The sequence below is a fragment of the Octopus sinensis genome, linkage group LG15 (assembly GCF_006345805.1).
Source record: "Octopus sinensis linkage group LG15, ASM634580v1, whole genome shotgun sequence".
Classification (NCBI taxonomy): domain Eukaryota; kingdom Metazoa; phylum Mollusca; class Cephalopoda; order Octopoda; family Octopodidae; genus Octopus; species Octopus sinensis.
In genome coordinates, this window is record NC_043011.1 from 24,041,248 (window position 1) to 24,066,368 (window position 25,121).

The 25,121-nt window shown below is 33.0% G+C and overlaps 1 protein-coding gene across 5 annotated transcripts in view; it reads right to left on the reverse strand.

Moving 5' to 3' along the window:
- The window catches only part of LOC115219720 (sodium- and chloride-dependent taurine transporter), a 260,954-nt gene that overhangs the window by 19,850 nt on the left and 215,983 nt on the right, over positions 1-25,121 (reverse strand). For 4 of the 5 annotated variants that reach the window (XM_036509552.1, XM_029789920.2, XM_029789919.2 and 1 more), the window contains 7 exons: positions 17,163-17,405; positions 15,254-15,388; positions 9,135-9,303; positions 8,315-8,368; positions 7,172-7,343; positions 3,201-3,362; positions 202-308 (listed from right to left, as the gene is read on the reverse strand). In XM_036509552.1, the coding sequence (XP_036365445.1) occupies positions 202-308; positions 3,201-3,362; positions 7,172-7,343; positions 8,315-8,368; positions 9,135-9,303; positions 15,254-15,388; positions 17,163-17,262 (899 nt within the window). In that variant the 5' untranslated portion in view covers positions 17,263-17,405. Of the gene's footprint in view, positions 1-201; positions 309-3,200; positions 3,363-7,171; positions 7,344-8,314; positions 8,369-9,134; positions 9,304-15,253; positions 15,389-17,162; positions 17,406-22,670; positions 22,690-25,121 lie in introns of those variants that run through there. The other variant, XM_036509553.1, reaches the window with a different exon arrangement.

Below are 25,121 nucleotides of genomic sequence, written 5' to 3' on the forward strand. Positions count from 1 at the left end.
GATCATCTAATAAGCTTTGTTATTATAGATCTTTTCATTAGGAAAAAGTTTTTTTACATTAATTCATACCCACAAGGATTACTGTTAGAATCAGATTCATGTCACTATTAATTATAAGTACTTATCAAGATATAATAATGATCAAAAGTATTTCAATTCCACATTATTTTTTTAGTGTATCATAAAATCAGATTAACTTACACATTTTTATGAATTTTTCCAAAGCCTGTCATTTTACCCATTGTTGGAGCAATTCCAAACCATAATGGTAAGGCCATTTGAATGTGTACGAAAGAACTCATGCATTTCTGGAAAAAAAAAGATTGTATCAATACATATTATTTTGCAAAGAGTGTATTTCGATATTCTATAAAGCCATAAAAGCTATGTCAAGTAACTATATAGATTTATAGAATATTCTGAAACTGTTTCAACTATTTTATATATGTAATACAGGTAGGATAGATTTTATTGGAGTTCATTTTTAAATATAAGCACAAAATTTGAAATCCAAAACTTAAGAGATTATAAAATACTTATGCCACAATGTTTAGTGTAGAAAAATTGTATCACTTCTACCTCCAATGCCACCATCACCACCACCAATAATAATAATGTTTATTGGCCACACAGGCCTACATAGAACACACAGGGACACAAATACAAATCACAAATGGAGGGGTTTACCATGTAAACATATAAAATGATAACAAAAGGAAACAATAAAATTAAACAATTACAATTCCCCAAAGACGAGGGGACTTCCAAAGGAAAACCATGCAAACCCCACAGAAAATCATGGTTTTCCTTAGGCAAGTGCTTCCTCTCTCTCTCTTATTCCACTCAGAAGCGTATGCTCAGAGCAGGCCCATTCACACAAACCATGCTTGCCACTCTCATCCACCTTTCAATAAATTTGCTATAATTTTGATGCGCCTCTTCAAGTGAAACCTGAAAAACTTGATCAGAGATTCACCAGGGAGGAAAGATCCCATTTTCAGCCCTTTCAGTCTTGTCCACCACACAACCTTTTTCACCATGGTCACCAGGCAGATGAAAACTATCTGGCCTTCCCAACCAAAGGAAGGGGGCAGAGCAGTCTTAACAATAGACTTGGATGATAGCCAGATCCATGCAACACACAACAGCAAGTGCTCAACATAAACCCACATGTCAGAAATTGTCGGGCACTAGATGACTGTGTTCAGAACCTTTTCCATTGCTCTGCTCACATCTTGGGCAGCTCCGACTGACAGCACTTCTGTACCTGTGGAGTTTATCCTGAACCAGCAATGTTCCTCGATAGCACTGCCAGGCCAGGGATTTCTGAAAGTTATCCATAGGCCCAGGCCTGAAAGTCCTCTGGAAAAGATTGGTCAGTTGTTCCTCATCAAAGGCCAGAGCCTCCCTAAGGATGTTGTTGCACCTATCCACCACTAACCCCCTATAGAACGCCAAGGTAGAATTTCCACCAATCACATTCCACCAACTAAGAGGGCTTGTCAGCACTCAAGGGGCCACTCACCCTCCCTCAATCTCCACTCGACCCAAGGTTGCAGTTCCATTGAGGAGACGAGTTGAGGAAAGCAGGTCTGATGAAGGGCAACCACACCTACTCACCATCAAGGAAACGCTGGAGATGCCACAGCCACAGCACATGCCTATGCATCAGCAACCACACCATGCCCATCCCTCCATTCAGCAGTTGGACTGCCTGACAAGAGGAATGTGCCCTTTCCACATAAAGCAAAAATATATGCTCCAACTTGTTCAGGTGTGACTCAGGGCAAGGCATGACGGTCAGATGGTAATAGATGATGGATGTGATGTATGTATTCGCCACCTCCACCTGACCTTTCAGGGACAGTTTCCTTTCAGACCCTGAGTAGCTTAATCGGTCCATCTGTCCAGTGCCCTACAACACTGTTGAACAGCATAGACCTGCTTCTCTGGGTGCTGAGTTAAAGACCTACTAACTTGTCCAGGTTAATCTTTGCTCCTGTTGCTGCTTCACATTCCTTTAGAGTGGTGCTGATTGCCTCAATGTGCATGGTGTCCAACACAGCTACAGTGACGTCTGCATACGCCAACATATTTCTCTTACATCCTAGCTCTTGTGGGAAGCCACTCAATGCCTCCATTTTCCATATGAGTGGCTCTAAGCTTAACACATACAGAAAAGGCAAGAGCAGGCAACCTTGGTGGACCGAGTGCAAAATACTAAACAATTCCGATAGGTGGGCATTGACCTTGACCACTGAGGAGATGCCACTGTAAATTGTCAAGATCCAGCCCCTGAAAACTGGCTGCTCTGAGGACTGCTGCCAGATATCAATGGTTGACCCTATCAAAAGCTTTCAATTGATCTAAATTGATCTGAGGCCCATCCATGCCAGTTTCCCTAGCCATTCCCTCTATGATGTATTGCATGAGGTGAAGGTTGTGGTGGATGGATTGCTTTGGAATGGAACATGTTTGTGCCTCACCAATCAGCCCAACAACGACAAGCACCAGCTTCTTCACTAACACCTTGATCATGAATAATAATAATAATAATAATAATAACAACAACAAATAATAATAACAACAACAACAAATAATAATAATAATAATGGTGATTTATTAATTGGCACAAACCATGAAGTTTTAATTAACTCCTGTACTTTCCTGGAAGATGAATAGCAAAATCAACTACAACAGGATTTGAACTCATTGTAAAGAGATGTATCTAAATACCACAAGGCATATTTTCCTTAAAAATCAGAGTTAAAATTGATCAAATTGATTTTAGTTATCATTTATGACAAGAATGATTTACCTCATGCAAGAATGACAAATGAGATCAGACATTAAATATCTATCTTTTCTCCTTCACTTGTAATCACCATTGGTGTTCCTCAATGATATTAGAATTAATGATTTTAGTGGTGACAGTTGTAATCTTTTAAAGAATGTTAGCAATATAAGTCAAGCAATAGGAATAGAAACTGAGCAGTGTGTTTAGCTCACTGACAACTAACTGCTTTGTCACAGTATCAGGTTAGCATGTTATTGACCACTAAAACTGGATGAAAGGTAAAACTGACTGTTGACAGGTAAGAGTTATCAGAAAATCAGAGTTTAGGAAACCCTAGATTATTAAGTTCAAATATCCACTATCAGAGAAAGTGGGGGAGAGAAAAAAAAAAGCAATAACTTACTGTAAAGATATCTTCAGATGTAAAATGACTTAGTTTAAAATCTGGTATTGTAAAAATAAGTTTCAGCATGTCTTTTGTAGGTTCTTGATCTAAGCGTGCAAGTCCATAACCTAATACAACCAGTGTACAGGAGATTGCAATAGGAGTAACAACAGCTAAAATCTGAAAGTAAAGAAAAATATACCTTATAATGTCTAATAATACAGCTGCATTTTTTTCTTAATCTTATGCTATCTTTGGCATATATTGATGTGCATTTCAATGATTAACAATATCAAATGCTTCAATGCTCTATTTAACCCTTTTGTTACCATAAACTGGATCTCTGTCAGTTATGACGATGAGGGTTCCAGTTGATCCAAACAACAGAACAGCCTGTTGGTGAAATTAACATGGAAGTGCTTGAGCACTTCACAGACATGTGTACCCTTAATGTAGTTCTCAAAGAGATTCAGCGTGGCATAGAATGTGACAAAGTTGTCCCTTTGAAATACAGGTACAACTTATTTTTGACAGCTGAGTGGACTGGAGTAATGTGAAATAAAGTGTCTTGCTCAAGGACACAATGCACTGCTGGGTATTGAACTCAGGACCTTATGGTTGTAAGCCAAATACCTTAACCACTTGGCCGCATGCCTTCACTTTGTTAACATATTTCTCTGAAAATACAATGCCTTTTTATGAATTATTTATCTTGAAAATATTGAAGAATTTAATAAAATAACTGCCATTATTAAAATGGTATTTGAAACCTAAATTAACACAAAAAATTTTAATGGAAAGTTTTAATTTAGATTACCTTAAACAAGAAAGACCAGACTCAGTGTCAAAAGGCTTATATTAACGGTAAGCTAACCCATTTTTGTCACTTTATATATCTCCATATTTTTGTAGCATAATTGGTGCAAGATAAGAATATCTATTTATTTTGAAATATTCTTTTCTACTCTAGGCACAAGGCCCAAAAGGTCGATTAGATTGACCCCAGTACACAACTGGTACTTAATTAATCGACTCTGAAAGGATGAAAAGCAATTCTGCCAGCAAACTAAAATTTGACCATACACCATTTTATTTCAAATAACTTTTTTACATTAGTTTTATCCTATGTTAGTATGGGTTGGAAGATTATTCAAATCTTGATATTTGCATGACTCGCTGGAATTAGAAATGATAAATTTCATATGTATGCATGTGTATATATATCCACATGTGTTGTCACATCAGTAACCATCTTACTGAAAATAGCTGTAGTCTGTGTTGTATAATTTTAATTATTTCTCTCTATATTCGCAGGCATAAATTGAAGCCCATAATAATGAAAGATGTACATCTTCAATGTGTTATAGCAGTTAATAATTTCAACAGGGAAAAGGTCCAAAATAACTGTCTTATTTTAATTAAAGCAAGGTTAATTGGCAGACCATAAACCAAGTTTTGGTTAAGAAAATTAAATGAGAATATGAGATCTTGCAAATTCCAGTAAGATGAAGATAATGGTGATGATAAATTTCATGATAGAAATTTATCATATATTTTCTAATATTCATTTGATGCAAAATTTATATCCTGCAAACCAACAAAAACACTATGAAAATAGATATATTTTTTACACCTACAAGAAAATTGATACTGATCAATGAAAATCATTTTCACCTGAAGGATTTTATCAATAAGCAAAATTACAGACCTTGAGATTCAAAGAATCTTAGAATGACTTCAGCTGAAACCAGTGGATCCAACCCTAGCAACCATTTGCTACAACATTACTAATAAAAAATTTAAAGCTTATTTTTTTAGACAATCACAGAAGAAATGCCTATATTTTAAGTGGATACTATCAGAGGTCCATGATCCAAGAAATTTCCATTTTCCAAGTTCAAAAGTTCAATGTTTCTATATGGTTACACACAAGACAACACACAAAAGACATATTCCATTAAAATAATAGCTATATGTTAATATACATGTATATTTCACATACTAAAGAACAGTATTGTTTCAAAAATCGATATTTATCAATAAGGGACATAGAAAAAAACTCACAAAAAAAAAAAAAAAAAAAACTCACCTCAGATTTCTGAGCACAAAAGAAACAGACATTTGCATTAATTTTTTATGTCTTATGTAACAATGATATTAATGAACTAAAGAATCGATTCTCATACAAAGTTTGTGTTTTCCTATCATTTTCTAAAAGTTACCAACAAAACAAATAATGTAGCAATCTTTGTTGTCTACACCTCAATCAATGACCAAAAAAAAAAAAAAAAATTCTATCTATGGTATATGTTTGTCTGAGATAGCAAACATCTCATCTAAAACTTCATATTCTAATGGAAAAAAAAAAGACCAAGATAGAATGAACATATGATATTGAGAAGAATTTACCACAATTCAGTTACCAAAATCTTGGCTTTAGCAAGACAATAGTGACAACAGTAATGACTTTTCACATCAGCACAGGTCTATAAATTGAGAGAGAAAGAGAGAGAGGATATTGCTGATTGAATTAAACTTGGCATTATTTCACGTTATTTTTATTGACTCAGAAGTGATGAAGGCAAAGTTAACTCCAGTGGGATTTTAAACACAAAATGTAGAGAAATGACACCTGAATTTAAAAACTGCTAGATATTGAATTTATTACTCTCTTTTTTTTCTTTTTATTTCAGCTATTACCTCACCTTAATTCTAGTAATGATGATAAACTAGAGTTAATTTGTTCTTAAAATGCAAATGACAATTATTTTGACAACTTTTAGATGAGCACAGAAGCACCTGTGCAATTATATTTCACTTAAGTCATATGAAATGAAGTACAAAAGCAAAATTAGGTAAAATTCACAGTAATGGAGTGAATTATTTAGAAATTATTTAGAATAAAGCTATGCTAAATTTTCCAGACATGTATCTTTCTCCTATACTATATTTCAACCAGTTCATTCTACTATAATCATCATGTGTGATGTGAAGCATTTATGTCACTGCTTAAACTGTTAGACAAAAATCTCACCCAACTGTCTTAGAAAAGGGAAAGAAAGACATATTGGATAATGAAATAAAAAGGATGGACATGATTGGAATACTTTTGATCAAAATTGACTCTAGGCTAAACAGCAATAACAATCTTTGGGTTGTTTGGACACCAAAATTTCCTTTCTAACAATTTTTACCACATTTAACCATTAACAGACTATGACATGTAGGGGTAAAGGATATTGAAACTCAGTGTTAGAGTTCAAGAGAGCTGCAAAACCTTAGGTTAAAGATTAAACACAACTAAAGATATGCTTAAATGTAGGAGTCAGATCCCTAAATATGACTGAGACTAAACTGATTCAAACATACTATAAAATGAAATGATACAAATAAAAAGAAGAGGTTAATAATCTGAAGTGGTCATATTAAGCTAATGATAACTCATCTTAATAGTGCATATATACATACGCAGATAGATATACATACATACACACATATACATACATACATACACACTGTAATTTACATATATTTATCTGCTTAGATATTGAAAATAGTTAGACTGTGAGACTGAAAATGATGAAAGGGGAAAAAGAACCACAGCAAACAAATTGATTAAAGATGAAAAGATCAGCTTTATGTTTTACAACAACAACATGAAAAAAAAAAATTACTATTATTACTCTAACCAGAACTTATATATTAACACATAAAAGGGGAAAGAGCAGCACTAGTATCAGATATTCTATTTGATGCTAATATATGAAGTGGCAATTTATTACAGCAAAATTACCTTATTGGATGAATAATTAAGCCTGTAAATCACTTTCTCCAGAAATTGTGAGAAACTAATACTGTTCATATGATTGATGACTTCTTATCAGATGTAGGAGTGAAGAAATATAACTGTCATACAAATGAGGAAAATATTTATCTCAATAACAAAGTAGGTAGAGTAATGAAGTAGTTATAATTAAAAAGGTACTAACCCAACCAAAGACACGTCCGCCAAGTGCTACCATCAATAGTACCAGGAGCCAAACTGATGCAGATGCAATAGGCAACATAGGTACAGTCATCCGACTGACTGTTTCTGTGAATCTCCAATGCGGGAATCCATGAACATGATCAATACCATCAGTAATCTGCCAGAATTCAAACCTGGGTAAAAAAAAAAAATACTTAGAAACATGTTGCTTTACTGAAATAAATATATTCATTTTTTTTTTAAAAACTTAATCCACACAGCCACAAATTCATAGCACATTGAGAATATGACAGTCATTCTTTTCTCAAAGGCATCACTGGTATGTTTGAAATAAGTTTGAATAAGAGAATTGAAACCAGTATGTGCTGCCAGCTCAATGGAAGATTACATTTAAATCTTTTTTTTTTTTACAAGAGAAGCAGAGTAGTACTCATAACCTTGTGATGCCTTCCTGAACTGGTAAGACTGAACTGCAGATATGCAAATTAGGCATTTAGTGCAGTCTTGTCAAATGCTTTTAACAGAATGAACTATATTAAAGGCTCTCAAGGACCAGGTGATGTGTTAAACTGAGCAGCATACTTGGACTACTTTCCCCTCAACCTCCAAAATAAAATGACTAAAGAAGAACAAAATCAATTAAAAAATACCAGGAAATAGATATATATCTATGTAAAATATTTTCATTATACATTTACAAAAAGTAGTAACTGACTTCAAAGTCGTTATGATTATTTTTATGCAAAAAGTATAATAAATATGTGTTCTACAAAAGGTACTGAATAATTCCTCAGTTTAATGTTAAATTGTTTTTATTATAACTCAACATAAAAAGAAGCGTTAATAAAATATTTTCTCAATAAAGGAATAAAGCTTATGAGGAATGTATCAAACCTATGTTCAGAAATTGGCAATCAACTCTGTTGGTTACTCACTGAGAAAGATGTAATAAACAAGCACACTGCTAATTACATTAAACTAGACTCATAATTTAATGAAGTAAATTATAGAAAAGGAAGTGAAATTATACAATTATGAAGAAAATAACATAACTGCTGGTGAAATAAAAAAGCTAAAAAAAATTAAAATAAATACAGTTAATATAATATAGAAAATATAAAAGAGTTAAAGAAATAATACTAACGTATAGAATTCATATGCTGATCTCTTTGTCATTTCTGGCAAACCAGTTATAGAACTGCAACAAATTGAAAAATAGGTCACAAAAATACCTCTATTTCAATATAAGTAGTAGGGAAGACAGAAAAAAGTAACACAATGTTCATTATCAAATATTGATTTCTTTTAACACTGTTGTTTATGGCACCTTTCATCTGATGAAATCACTAATCAACCTGTAGCAGAATTATTGTAGTGCTCTAATTAGGATATGCTGGTAGGGGATAAGAGAATATCATTAGTAATGTAGTTGTAAGAAGGTTAAAAAAAAATTAAAAAATCGTGTCATCACTTTTGTGATAATATTTGGCCAACATAATTTTCTTTTTTTGTGCAGCCTTCAAAATTCCAATGACCTACAAACAACACACATCTAAGAGCCACGATGTAATTAAGAATTACTATGTAATTCCTGCTTTGATCCAACAGCTCAATCAATGGAACTGCTATATTATTGTGCAAGTAGCTGAGTAACCCCAAAACACATGCATCCTTAACGTAATTCTCAGGCACACTTAGTGTGACATTGTGATGAAGCTAACCTTTTGAATTACAGCTCTAGTTCATCCAATGAGCTTCCACACAGTTTTTGCTAAACTAATTTCACTCAAGAATATATAGTAGAAAATACTTGCTAGAAATGTTATCACAGTGAGGTTGAAACTAAACCCTTCTCCCATGACTGAGAAGTGAAATTCTTAACCATCCATTCATGCCTGTTGCTATATAAAATAATACTTAAGAGTTCCGTTATAAAATAAAGCATACACATAAGGAAATCTTACCTTACAACACCTGGAGAACAGTAATTTGTATTCCATGAATTGTCACAAGTTCCCCATAAATATGGCTGCTGAGCTACAGATATGAACATATAACTTGCCACCTCTGCTACGACAGGACCTTGGTATATACAAATTAACATTAAATGCACTAATGCTGCAATGCCTACACCTGCAGAAATAAACAAAAACAAAAAAAATAAGAAACATTTGTATAAAAAGTGAAGCATCAAATTTCACAAAAAACTATTTTGGTATTGATTAAACAATATATATATATATATATATATATCAAAATAAACAACAAGAATAACTTCGGTAATTTGGTACGATCGTTTCACGCTACATCATTTTATTAAATATTGTGTATATATATATATATGTTTTATTATTCTCAAACAAGAATATTGTGACAGTGATTTAAAAGTTTCTGGACTGCCTGGTGATGGCTTAGCAGGCCAAAACATTGAAGTCACTGTCAACAACATTCTTGTTTAGTCCATCAGGTTAATATAAAATTGTTTTTATTACAACTGAACGTAAAAACAAACATTAATATATATATATATATATATATATATATATATATACAGGGTTGGCCAAAAGTCACCTGACTGAAGATCAAAATTCCATAAATACTATCTAATTCTGTATTGACTCGAATGGAAAAATGTGTCACTCAATAAGGACTTCATTTTGAACGATTTTCATGATGCTTCATATTTAGATGCTTTTATTAAATTCATTCAATTGTAAAACATAAATAAATCTTGGAATTAAATGGTTTTGATTTACTATCAGGTGACTTATGGTCAACCCTGTGTGTATATATCATCATCATCATCATCGTTTAACGCCCGTTTTCCGCGCTAGCACGGGTTGGACGGTTTCGACCGGGGTCTGGGGAGCTCGGGACTGCCCCAAGCTCCAGTCTAGTCTGGCAGTGTTTCTACAGCTGGATGCCCTTCCTAACGCCAACCACTCCGCGAGTGTAGTGGGTGTTTTTTACGTGCCACCTGCACAGGTGCCAGAGGGGTCTGGCATCGGCCACGTTCGGATGGTGCTTTTTATGTGGGGGGGGGGCAGAAATAAAGGGAAGCACCAGTGGGGAGGGGTGGTTCAGAGAAATGATGACAGGTTCTAGGCAAGTAGAACGTAGGATATCGAGAGAGGGGTAATGCATGGTGAAATAGCGTATTGAAGAGGGGGGGGGGTTCGAAGAGTAGACACCTATAATGGTAGTGGAGAAGCGACATCCGGTATTATATATATATATATATATATATATATATATATATATATAGTTATCCGTAATAATGAAGGGTGAAATTAATTAATTTGGAATAATTATCAATTACACCAAGTAGTCTTCGGCATGTAAAAGCCTCATTCGAGGAAAATTTAAGTAATACTAAGCAATAAAGGGTTTAGCAACGAATTGCCTTACCACATACCGAATTTAGAAATAGCAGTCAAAGAGTTATAGCTATTTCTTCTATTGCTAAACCCTTTATTGCTTAGTATTACTTATATATATATATATATATATATATCTATATAAACGGCAGTTTGTCTGTGTATGTTTCTGTGTGTCTGTTTGGTTGTACCCTCACCCTGACCACTGCTTCCAACCGATTCTGATGAAACTTGACACACACATAGCCCAATGTCATAATTCAAAACTAACGAAAATTTTGAAAAGTTCCCCCAGTTCTGAAAAAAATCGATAAATTCGACATGGGGTCGAGAATCAGAAATACAAACCACAGACTGTCTAGGGGACGCAACTCGACCTTTTTTAACTCTTAAAAAAAAATTTACCATCATTTTTTCCCCATTTTTTTGCTATTTTTTGGCTATAACTCTCTAAAAATGCTTTATAGTTATTTCCCTTACAAACCTGAGCAACGCCGGGCGATACTGCTAGTATATATATATATATATATATATATATATATATACATACATACACACATATACATACATATATATACATACATATATATATATACTACATAAATAATATTTTTCTAAACACACCTGAAAGGTTTTGCAAATTATGGAGAGAAAGCTACTATGGAAGGCTTATAGTATAGTAACTGTATATAATATATATCATAGTGATGTATATTCTCTGATTTTGAATTGACAATTTTTGAATATAAATAAATGACTGAAAAATGATGAGCTAACCTCAGGCTGAGTAGAACACACAAATCGATGCTTTCATGGCTCCTTGCGAATCTAGTTGGCCAAACACTCACCCATCAATTTCAGTAATATATATATATATAATATATATATATATACTGGCTTCAACCCTTGCAAACTTACACATGTCCTCAGCATTCACGGGCCATGTTTCACTGCCATGTAGCATGGCTGTTTGCACACATGCGTCATACAGTCTACCTTTTACTCTGAGTGAGAGGCCCTTTGTCACCAATAGAGGTAGGAGCTCTCTGAACTTTCCCCAGCCTATTCTTATTCTAGCAACTACACTTTCAGAGCATCCACCCCCACTACTGACTTGGTCACTTAGGTAACAGAAGCTATCAACTACTTGTAGTTTTTCCCCCTGGAATGTGACGGAAACTGTCTTCTGCATGTTTTCAGTGTTTATTACTCCTGAGCATTTGCCACATATAAAACTATCTTCCCAGTTAAGCCTTCCTTTGATATTGCTGCACCCCTTATGTGTCCATATATATAAATTAACAGAATGAGATGAAAATCCAAGGCTGTGAAAGATTTCAGAACATTTTCTGGGATATTTTATATAACCCTTCATTGGAGATGGGGTCAGAAAATGGTTAAGCAATAGTAATTCTAGATAAGATATGAAATAGAGATTGAAGTGGAGGGATGAAAATAGATGTGAGATGCATGTGATTGCATGAAGGTTTGTTTTTTTAATTCCTTTTCATTTTAAAATCAAAATCATGGAAATTCTTTGGCAATTCAATCACAACGTTCTAATTATAAAAAAGAAGGAAGGAAACTAATACCAATAACAAAAACAACTATTTGTCAGTTACAGAGTGGACTGCACAGGTTTGATTTTTCTGAAAAATTAATCATGTAAAACTATATGACATTATGTTTAAAATACAGTAAAGTATTTTTTAGATTAACATGAGAATCTGGTGCAGGGGTGAGAGCACTGTATGGTATTGTAGTTCGTTGTCTCAAAGAGCTATGTCTGAATTAAACAATTTATCTGGCTACTGTCAATGCATAAGTAAAGTTTTCTATGCTTACATCTGCTTTGACTTTTATAACATACTAAATCACATTTTCACAACATGTCAAACGACACATATATATATTCATTCATTGGCTTGTTAAACAATGAGTGAGCAGCTTGTGGTTGCTAGACCTGCCAAAAATCTCCTTCAAATCTCACCCAACTTTTTAAAAAATTTAGAAGAGCATGGAACATAGAGTCCTGGGAGCTACCATAGTATGAAAGAGAAAAAATAAATGGAATAAGAGAGGTCTCATAGGTCAGCCGAATCAGGATTAACCAATGGTTTTAAATAATCAACATGCATTCACATGTGCACATCAAAATTTACCCAATTCAACAACATAAATTGTTTTCTAAAAGAAACCTTGATCAGACATCACCTAATGAATTATGAATTAGTACATATATGAATTATGAGTAATCAGTGCAAAAGACAAGGGTGTCTAGCTCAATCAAAACTTATAGGTAATTTGATAAGAGTTATGAGATTTATAAGGAAATTTGGATACTGGCAACATTTTGTTTTAAACAAGCAGAGGAAACCTAAGTATGAAAGCAGAATAAGGTGTCTGGTGATAATGAGATTTTGTATACAAAAGTTAGGAAGCTGAAGACATAAAAGCTAGGTAATAATTATTATTAACTGAACCATGAGGAAATGTTTGGAAAATTACAAGTTTTTGTAATTTTAAATAAAGTGTCAATCAGTGATAGGGGGTTTCAAAAATATCTACCAACAAGAGAAAAATGGCTTTTCTCAAGGGAAGAAAATTGGCAATAGTCCAATACTGGTGTAATCTTTGCAACAATAGTGCATTGGCATTTCAAAATGACTGATTATGAAAGCAAAATTTAAATTACATTAACTATAATGTCATAATGGATAGAATTCCCAAATCTTGTTATAAAAACTCAGACAGCAATAATGATCATTTGAAAGAAATTGTTCATTAAATGAGTTTATCAAACGTAAATTGAGAGTAATAATAGTATAGCTACAAGCTTTTGTAAATTCAAAAGAAATCTGGATACTTTCTGTATTTGTGATTAGCAGAGAATCTTTATTCACAAAACTAGAGATATACAATAAAAATAATACATTAAATTCAACCAGTCTTTGAAAGGGTATTATTAGATATGCTGCCTCTCCAGGTTAAAAAATAAAAGAAAAAGGTTAAGGATAATATGAGCTTGGTTCTGTAACTCCTGATAATAGGAGGCACTAAAGTAAAAACTTTCATTTCTTGCAATATTAAGAACCAATTTCACTTCAGGCAATATTTGGGGGAAAATTTGGCCTCACCACAGTAAAATAATGGAACCAGTTCAATAAATCAGTGAATAAGCAACTTCTGTAATGAATTAGAAGTCTGTGATTGGTAACTAGTACAACTAGGTTAAAAAAAGCTAGTAGTGATTAGAACATAAACTACTAACCCTTTAGCCAGTAAACTAAAATCACTCTGAATCAGCCAACTACAACCTTTCTCAGAACAGATCAGTGGATAAGAAGAAAGATTATGCTACACAACTGAAGCAGTTCAGAAATAAGCAATGCAGGAATGAAAATAATTTTAATTCTTAGCTTTACTTTAGATATTCTGCTGTAAAGCAGCAAAATCATTGATTTGTTATCCTGCAGTGTAAATCATATGGAAACAAATTCTAAAAATAAGTAAACAGATAGCACTTTTAAAATCACAAAAGTGCTATTAATTATTTGGGAAGCATTATAGAGAAAATTGTCTAGTTTTATCAGAGAGAGAGAGAGAGAGAGAGAGAGAGAGTAAAAGAGGGAGAAAAACAACAAATTAAATAAAAGATAATTAAAAATTTTACAAGAAAACAGAACACACACAATATTCAAACTTGAAATTTGTTTAATTATATTTTACCTGTGAAAAAAAACTTCATTGAAGAAAACCTATTTTTTTTTGTGTTTAAAAAGCCAGTCTCAAATTAAAAAAGAAAATGGAAGTTTATAAGTATATTAATATTTCTTACTTCTTCATTTCAAATACAAAACTCTTGATGTTAAAATAAATTCAGAATAACATTTTGTTGATAAAGGAAAATGGTAAAGTCAGTCGAATTAATCTATTACATGACTGGTATTTATTTCATCACTATTAGAAGAGGAAAGACAACTTATGGGACTAAGTATCTTAGTCTTTCATACTTTTACTTGTTTCAGTAATTTTGACTGTGGCCATACTGGAGCACCACCTTTTAGTTGAAGAAGTCGCCTGGACTTATTCTTTGTAAACCTGGTACTTATTCTATCAGTCTCTTTTGCTGAACTGCCAAGTTACAGGGACATAAACACACCAACATTAGTTGTCAGGTGATGGTGGGGGAACAAACACACAAATATACATACATATATATATATACATACATATATATATATATATATATATATATATTATATATATATATATATATAATATATATATATATATGACGGGCTTCTTTCAGTTTTTGTCAACCAAATCCACTCACAAGGCTTTGATCGGCCTGAGGTTATAGTAGAAGACACTTGCCCATGCAGTGGAATGTGGTTGGGAAGCAAGCTTTTTACCAAGCAAGCTTTTTCCTTATTATTTATGATCTGTTAATGATTCTCTCAAATGTTGGCACAAGGCCAGTAATTTCGAAGTGGGATGAGTTAGTTACATTGTCCCTAGTATTTAACTGGTACTTTATTTTATCAACCCTGAAAGGAGGAAAGGCAAAGCTGACCTTGGCAAGACTTGAGCTCAGAACATGAAGAGCTGGAAGAAATGTTGCTAAGCATTTTGTCTGAAATGTTAATGATTGTGCCAGCTTGTTACCTCAAACTGTTGATAATGATAATTATTAATAAGCTTACCTTTCCATATAGGAAAATAGGTTGAGAGCATTCCCACAATTCCTTTTTGTAAGTGTCCCCCTAATTTCAGCTGTAGAAACAAGGGGGGAATACAAAGCACTGATAAAAATATGAAATGAATTATCACTGACAAATCTGAAATGGAAAAGAAAAATAATTTAAGATATAATCACTAACAGATTGTCAATTAATTTGATTACAATAAAACAGAACACATTACACAAAATTATTTATATTACTAGTGATTTCATAAAGTCAACTTTTTTTGAGGATTTAACTAACTCTAGTATATTATTAGTAAAAGTTTTATTGATCCTGAACAAAATTAGAGAAAGATAACCTATCAAGGCCCAGTAGAACACTGACATATCAGTTGTCAGCTGTTTACAATCTACTACTTTTTGCAGGAGCCACTATTCACTCAACTTGCTAGAAATAGGGAACAAATTTCTCTTTAAAAAAAGAAAAGGTAAGACAAAGATAATATATTTCCAGATACATTGTGACTGATAAAAAGACAAGAATGGTTACAGTTGGAATGCCATTCCATTAATGACAGTTGGATCTTGTTATGATCTTAGGATCAAGAATAACTCAAAATCTATAAAGGATATGTAAAATGACATCCTCACAAAGAAGACTATTTATGTTGTATTAATGTGTTAATGATGTTACTATTCTTTTCTCATTAAGGACAGTCCTCATTAAATTTTAAGCAAATGGCAAACTAAGGAAAATAGCTTGAATTACCAAGAATCTCTTACGTTCAGTGTTGATACATCAGAAAGAACAAGAAAGGGAAGGTCAATTTAAATTTAAAAAAAAAAGAAACAAAATTGTTAAAGGAATCCAAAAATTTTATTATATATAGTCTTTTGCTGGTTTTAGTCACTGAGTACCATTTTACCACCTTTAGTTAAAGCAACTCCAGTACTTATACAGTCCGTCTCTTTTTGCTGAATCACTAAGTTAAGGGATCATAAACACTCAAACATCAGTTGTCAAGCAGCAAGAGACATGCACAGACACCCGATGGACTTCCATACAGTTTCCATCCAGCAAATTTATTTACAAGGCATTGGACTCAAGGCTATAACAGAAAATGGTATAGTTCCAAGATGCTACACAATGGGACTAAACTTGAGTATATCTTTCGCATGTATTTTCATGGTTGAATAATTCTGCAAATCCAGATATTTGCAATTATTACTGGACTGGTTTACATGTAGGTACTCTCATTAATGTTAACATCCTAAACGGGGAGAGGGGAGAGAAGGGAAGAGTGATAATTTTGTCATGGTCTATATAGACTGATACATTCAGATTAATGTGAGGATCATAAGACAGCATGTTGTAGGACTGACTAACAATTCTAATGCTTGGCACTACAATTTAATATGGAGATACAATCCATCAAATCTTCATCATTGTCACCTCACCCTACCCTCCAACTAGGGTGGCTATATACTTTCTCAACTGCAAGACACCTGTTTCTGTCTCCTTCAGCTCATACTCTATCCTCTCATCACATAGTACAAAGTACCTGCCTTACTATTACTCCCCACTCAGTTGAGGGGTCCCATCTTGCAAGTTACTTGAGGACTTCACTGCTGCTGGTGCCATGTAAAAAGCACCCAGTTCACTCTGTAAAGTGTTTGGCGTTAGGAAGGGCATCCAGCCATAGAAACCATGCCAAAGCCAGCAATAGAGCTTAATACAGTCTTCTGACTTGCCAGCTCCTGTCAAACAATCCAACCCATGCCAGCATGGAAGAAGGACATTAAATTATGCTGACAAAGATATACATTTGTTAATTTAGCCCTAAAAAAGGAGGAAAAAAGAAACCATGCAAAAAGTTTTCAAGATGATTTAAAGACATTTTATAAATTTTAGATCACCTGGTACATACCTTTATGTATGTGAAGGAATGAAAGATGAATAGGAAAAATTGAGAGTAATGTGAACTCTACCAAATTCCATTGTGGTTTATATGTTTCTCCATCAGCCATACTGAAATGATGGGAGTATGTTTACTTGGCACAAATTAGCAAGTTTTGTAGGAGGTTTAGTGTCCCCCAAGGTCAGTACTTGCTTTTTACTGACACTTGGAGACCATCAATTTGACATTAGTAAATGCACTTGTCGACAGCACCTGTAAATAAAAAAAAAAACATATATATATATATATGTATATATCAAAGGACTTCAAACAAAGTTTTTACACTCACTGAAAATATTGATTTCAATTAGGAGGTGCAAAAATGCAATTGAAATTTATTTGCCAATATTTATTCTGCAAAAATAAGTATTATTATATATACTAGCAGAAAGATTGCCCTCCGGGCAGTTTTCTGCTAACCTCTTGATAATATTTTCACATTTGATTCCCAATTCTAATAATTATTATATTTTATGTCTAATTATTTCTTTGTAAAATAGTGGTCACTTGCTTAGTAAATATTGCTTTCATTATTTAGTCACAGTCATAATCTCTCTTTTTTAAAACAAACATCAGAGGGAGAAGCAGTTTGTCAAGTTTTACTTTCCCCTCAAAGCAACATAGAGATTTCAATTCAGCAGTCTATCTGTAAGCTTTGTAGTGTGTGTGTGTGTGAGAGAGAGAGTGGGGGGGGGGGGAACATTGCAAATAATGAATGAAATAAGCATGAAATGAAAAATTCGTATAGATAAAAGGGCATTACTACAGATGTATATTCCCCCGACTTTGTTGCCTTATAACATCCAGAAAAATGGATACTTTTTTAACAAAATTTTCTATAAATACCACTTAGATGTTGTGTTCAGAGTATAGAGGGATTTATGGGGAAGAATTTCTCCAAGGGGGTGGAGAGAGGAGTTTTGGAAAATTCACATGATCTGACTTTTTCCCCTTCATAACTTTCAAGAAGATGGGTATCTTTTAATGAAAGTTTATACAAATCCCTTTCAAATGGTATAGATTAAGATTATAAAGAAATTTGTGAAGGAAATTTTTTCGGGGATTTTCCACATTTTTTCAAACCACAACCTTCAAAATGACAGGGTTGGTGGGGTGCATCTTTGTATGAAAAATGTTTTGAAAGCCCTTTTGTTTTTTGTTTTTTTTAACACCCTTTTCCATCATTCTGCTCCGGACTTATTTTGGCCAATTTTTTTTGCCCTTCAAAATCATGGGAGGAGCATTTTTGGTAAAAAATATAAAAATAAATTAATATTTCCAGAGGAAAAAGTGAGTGATTTAAGGTTGATTTGGCTGTTGTTTCTAGCACATCCAAAGACAACCCTCCTTGTTTCTTTATCACTCTCGCATGTATTGATGTTTTTCAATATTTTTTCTCTACAAATACATTTATATGCTATAAAAAAGAAAATTTGAGAAATTATGAATTTTTTGCAACCCCATTCCCTGCCATCAATTGTTTCTGTTTAGAAATAAAAATACTGGAGAGCCTGAGATGGTCATTGCTGGCATTTATCTACAGTGATTTAAAAAAATTATGGAGATGTACTGGCATAGCAAGTGACTTGATCTGAAATTGTGTGCTGAAAAAAAAACAAACAATTGCAGCATGGAAGATATTTGTAAGCCTTTCAAGAACACACAAAAACTGTTAGTTTTCATGCCACTACTTAAATATAGAGGTCCCAATGTATCTATGTAGCGATATGAAGGAGAAGGTTAGTTTTTAGGGTTAGGGTTAGTTTTAGGGCTAGGTTGCCATTACATGTCCACACAGTGTACATTTAAAATGCTTTGTACACAACACCTGTATATAAGTAGTACTGTTAAGAAACCTAGTACCAGTTTCACTTCAACATTAACATTTTATTTTCAAAATATTTTCATCGCTTTGAAACTGCAACCTGTTTACTGACAAAACTTCACAAAAGTGATGCAGCACGAAGTTTTGTCAGTGAGCATACACACACACACATTAATTGCCTTTCATTTGTGTGTATGTGTATCTATGTGTGTATGAGTGTGTATTGGTATGTGTGTGTGAGTCACTGTTGAACTCACTTGTGCAGTTTGTTTGAGTATATATTAGCTTAGTGGTACAGAGTGTTTGGAAACTGTGAATAAGGTGCAAGTTTCAAGTACTTGTTGGTAACTTTTTTTTCTCCTCATCTTCTAATAGTAATTACTCAGCTTTCTAGGATCTTCTCACAGCTATCCTACGTTCAAAAATTATATGGCTATTTAAAAAAAATTTTCATTCAATAAATAATGTTTTTACATGATATATACATTAAAAAACTGTCAGTTTTCCAAATAGCAAATTAAAACTTAAAAGAGAAAGTGAAAGACTTAGCAACTGAAAATGGAATACTCTGCAGTGAATGTGATGAATATCTAAATTTGTGAAGAATTGGATGCAATGAATGTAATGAATATTTAAATTTGCAAGAAATTGGAGTTTAAAAGATTCAATAAATTTGAGAAATTGAAATTATAGGAAATTTCTTAGAACATGAATTTATAAAAATATTTCCAGACGGTCAACCCTTTAATAAATGCTTTCTTTTAGTAATTGTTACATACCTAATTAATAAGCAGCTTTTTCCATTATAGTATAGATAACTCACCTAACCTTTGCACATTCATTGATAAAGTAGCACATTCAATGATAAGCCATCATTTATCAAATTATATATCTTAGATTGATATATTTTACACCCTTAATCTAATAATTAATTTCCATGTCTAATTCTTGGATGTCCTTCATTCCAGAACTAATTTACACTATACCACAAATACATAAATGAGATTCTTGTCTTCATCCATGTCAACCTCCATCTAAACTATTTCCTTGTCTTGGTGATAACATAAATACTGCATAAGGAACATTTGACTACATTTTGCAACAGTGCAATTTACAAGACAGTGTTACTCACGATTGACATTATTTCTATTAATCTATATGCCTGACTAACTATCTTTCCTCTTGTCTCTTTTTTTCAATATCAGAATGTTTCTTAAAATGTATTCTGTTCTAACATCATTGACATCAATCTGGAATTTTTTTGTATGGAAGATTAGCAATTGCTCATGCATGCATGTATCCTCTTTCCACATCACTCATCTTATCCAAAAGGAAAGGCTACCACTTTAAGCTGATACAGCTTGGTATCAGTGTTGTCACAGGCATTATTGTCAAAGCTCAAAGAACCAGAAGAAATACTACAAGACATCTTGTCCAATGTCCTAATTGTTCTATCAATCCACAATCCTGGATTGATGCTTTTAGTGATAGAAGATTTTCAGACAGCACACATCTCAAAAACCTTAATGTGTTCCTTAATTAAAAGCCACATCAAACTTTCCTTTGCAATTTCTAATTCAAATAAGTCTCTGGAGAATGTCAATGCAAAACCTCATCACTAATCACCTGTTTTCTTTTCTATACAAAGGAGGCTTTCACATTGATCATGTAACTAATCAAGAACATTAATTTGCATTATATATTCTTAGACATAAAGAGTCAGTATTAATTTTCTTTAATCTAATTCTCAAAACATGAAATAGCAAAAAGATGAAAAGTAGAATATCAGTTATATGATTTTTCCATTATTGGTAACAGGTGTTAGAGTTACATAATTGTTTTTGGTGGATGTGGAGATGCAGCAGAAGTTCATAACTATTAGAAATTTGATTTGCTTTCAATTTTCAGTTGCAATTATTTCAGTTAATGTATTTAGAAGAGAACCACTTCAAACAATATTTCTCTCATGAAGTTTCATACCTGTGCAAGATATCATGGTATACTTAAATTTTGGAGTTTTTCAAATGTATTTTTAATAAATTTATGCTTAATACTACAAAACTTGTTAACAAGGAAACAAACAAGAGACAGAAACATTTTCAAAGTAACATAGACATGAGTGAGCTGTCAAAGACAACCCTACTAAACGCCTTCTGACTTTGGAATATTTAACTGTTTGTTTTAGAATATTGCATGCTATCAAGCAATCAATAGAAACACTCCTGGCATATTTGGTTAGTTCTCATCCTTAGTTTGGAAGTAGAGCATTTATAGTTAACTTTATGTTGTCAAAGATTAAACAAAAATATCCAGGTTCTTAAATTTAACAGCAAATGGAGAAAACAAAACAAAAAAACACACCCTAAATTCTTAATATCTTGACACTTGTGTTTCTTTATACCTCTACAGTAAATTAAGTTTAAACAAATCTAATACCTTCTAGAGTCTCCATCAAACAAACTTGATCATACATCTACACATGTATGCAGAGGTCAGGGAAATGTTTTTTTTTTCTTGTGTGTGGAAGACAAGCAGTGTCGATGTATACTCTCTTCACACTACTGATGTCCCAAGGAAAGGCAATGAGTCAGAACAGCTATTGCAAGGTATCCTGTTCAACACTAACACTTCTGCTAATCCACCATTCTGAACTGGTATTTTTTTTTATATTGATGGATGGATATCATAAAAGATGAAGTAAATCTCTGTGTGATTTGAACACGGAGTTTAGAGAGCAGGAATAAATACTACAAGTCATTTGATCCAACTTTCTAATAACTCAGCTAATTCACCAGCTTAAAATGTCTTATAAATGTATCATGAAACCTTAATTGAATTTACAAGATAACTTAAATCCCTGAATATATCATGATAAAATCAATAAGTGAGCGAATGTAATTTCTATATGTCAGGATATTGAGGTTAAGAAATTTTTTTAGCAATCATGTGATTCCAAGTTCAATCCCACGGTATGTAAGGCAAGTGTCCTCTTCCATAACCTTGAATCAACCCAAGTTGTGTGAATGAAACTTGAGAGACAGAAACTATGACCTAATTTAACATCACCACCTGGCTTTTAGGTGCCTTTAACAGAGTTTCCAGGAGTTGAGATTTCTTACTCTCTTTTACCCTCCAATCTCAGAGGCATAGCAAAAGGATCATGAGCACTGTCCTTTCTTTTCTGATAAGCTGTAAAAAAAAAGACAACAACTATCACCTTCATAGCTTGTTTACAAACAAATTAACATCAAAGTACTCATCTGCACAGGAAAATCAAAGGAGAGACACTTAAAGTTTAATGATTAATCTGAATGTTCACCTGGACCAGTGGTTCCTAACCCAGGTAGCAGTGTCCTCTTGGGTGCAATGTGAGCTCATTAAGGGCCACTGGGTTCTTAACTTGGACAGGTAAATGGTTCTTAATTACCAAGTTTAAAATCTACTGGATTAAATAAATCTTCAGATTAACCCAATAAACTTTGAGAAATATCTTACTAGCCATTTCTATGCAGATAGCTATTTTGATCTTAATTTCTTCGGAAATTGTTTCGAATTTTTTTTAATGGCTTATCAGGGAAAGATAGCCATAATGTTTGTACCAGACCTCTGTGACTAGTGGAAGAAAGGGAGAAAAAATAACAAAAACAACTCACTTTGTGGTCATCTGCAATCAGGTCATGATTTTCTTAAAAATAAAATATTTAAATCAAATATACTACTTATATTTTAACATATTTTTTCACAGAGATCTTTGTTGAGCTTAAAATATGAATAGCACACTGTGTCATCCGTGAGCAGAAACATGACTTTGTGCCAAGGAATATAATTTCAGTAAGTTTTTTACCTTTACTAATTTGCATGAAAAATTAACATAGGGTACACTAGTCTATGCAAATATCTAAAGGCCAAATGCTGGGGGGAGGGGAGACAATAATACACCATTGTGTTGGGTTGGCTTTTGCTTGATTAGACTATTTTTTATGCTGCAAAATGTGAAAGGGGTCACTGAGCTATGAATGGCTGAGAACCACTGACCTAGATACTTCAACTGTCAACTAATTGTTTCTCTGTCAAGTTTACACCTGATCCTGACATTGATCAATATTATTGTTTGGACCTGTATGACAGTCATTTTATACAGCATACATTTAAATGTATGATCAAGTTAACTTGATGGACACTGTCCTCTGTGATAGTCATCACAATAATAAACCATTAGTTAACCTGTGAAAAACCCTTTCATTGTTACAATCTGAATTACAATGTTTTCACTGTGGCTAGTACATCAATAACAACAAACTCATAGATAAGTGGACAGCAGCTAAATGTCTTACATCTCCATTTCACATTACATTCTAACCTATCCATTAATTCAGTAGATTTCATGAAACCCACTTGAGAAAACATTTACAACACAAAATCACTAAAAGTGAAAGGTAGATTGTTTCCCATTCTCTCTATCTCTCATATAATAATGTTTACTATGTTCAGTAGTACAGGGAAGACATGAATTATGCTTATATTAATAACATACTTTTTTTTTAATATTGAATAAATAAAATATACTACATTGTTGATGTGCAACCAATATATAAATAAAGTCGGTATTTAAGACAAATTCTGCCTGTAGCAAGTGATGCAAGACACCATGGATTTCAAAGTAATTAAATCTTTACAAATTTTTAACAAAGTTTTTTTTTCTTTTTTTTTGCAAATTTCAATTGACTGAGTCTTAAAATGAAATATAAATTGATATTTTTCATAATTTCTCCAAAACTTGGAATGTTTTGCCCAAAGTATAATTTCATTTGAAAACCAGACCAGAGCAGATGAGAGAGCGATGTTGAAATTTTAAAACTTACAAAGGAAGTGGGAGGGGGACTATTTCAAGAATATATAATTATGGATGATACATATTTAGAAGCAAAACTTAGTAACAGTTGTAGACGAACAAATTTAAGAGAGAGAGTATCTACTAAATATGACTTACAGATATGGTAAGGCTGTGTGGATGGAAATAATAGCATCAAGTGATATATGAAAGTATTGGTAAGATTTCAAAGAGAGTAAAAATGAGAACTGAAAATACATATTTGATGCTAGCACAAAACCATAAGCTAAACATAAAAATATTGGAGACTTATGTGCTAGTATAACAAAATTTCTATAAAATACACCAATGATCATTTAACAGCAAAATTAATTATAAATTAAAAGCACACAGAAAATCTTAAAATCATTATAAGGAAGTGGATTTAAGATAATTGAAAATGAATCTATGACCTGAATAACAAGTAAAGCAAAACAGACTACTTGTAATTTGATATTGCAGTTCTAATTAAAAAAAAATAATAATTACATATCAAAGCCTAAACATCTAGATATTTTTTTAATCCCTTTTCATTTGAAATTTTAAAATATTTACGAATATTCTACATGGTATATTTTTTTTTTAGATGTTGCAGATTAGACAAAATTAATTTTTCATAAAATATTATAGGCAGAAAACCTAGCTAAAATGTTTGCAACAATGTCCACTGTACCTAAAGATGCCCAAGGGTAGGTGGTGGTATTGAACCAGGTATCAGATTAACCCTAACACATACATATTGTATGTGTGTGTACACACACACACACACACACACACACAAAGGTGCAGGTGTGTACATAAAAATGCTACTTCAAAATAGATGGAAAGACAGGTTAACTTTGCCTTCCTTAGTATTACCTATACAGAAAAACCAAGTAGGAATTAAACTGGGACACCATATTTTCTTTTTCTAACTTCAATCATTGGATTGTGGTCATCTTGGGGCACTGCTTTCAAGAGTTATTATTTATCAGAAAGACTTAGGTACTTATTTTATGGCTACACATTTGTTCAGATGCCAAGCAATATTTTTAACCATCCTGTTTTTACACCAACACAAACATACCTGTCACAACACTGAATTATAATTGTCTATAATTATTTGTCAAACCTTTCTTCTGAGTTATACTTCAATTTAGAAAAACTGAGATGCATTCAGAGGAGTCCATATGAGGCATGTGTGCATATATGTGTGTGTGTGTCATACACACACACACACACAATGGGCTTTTCT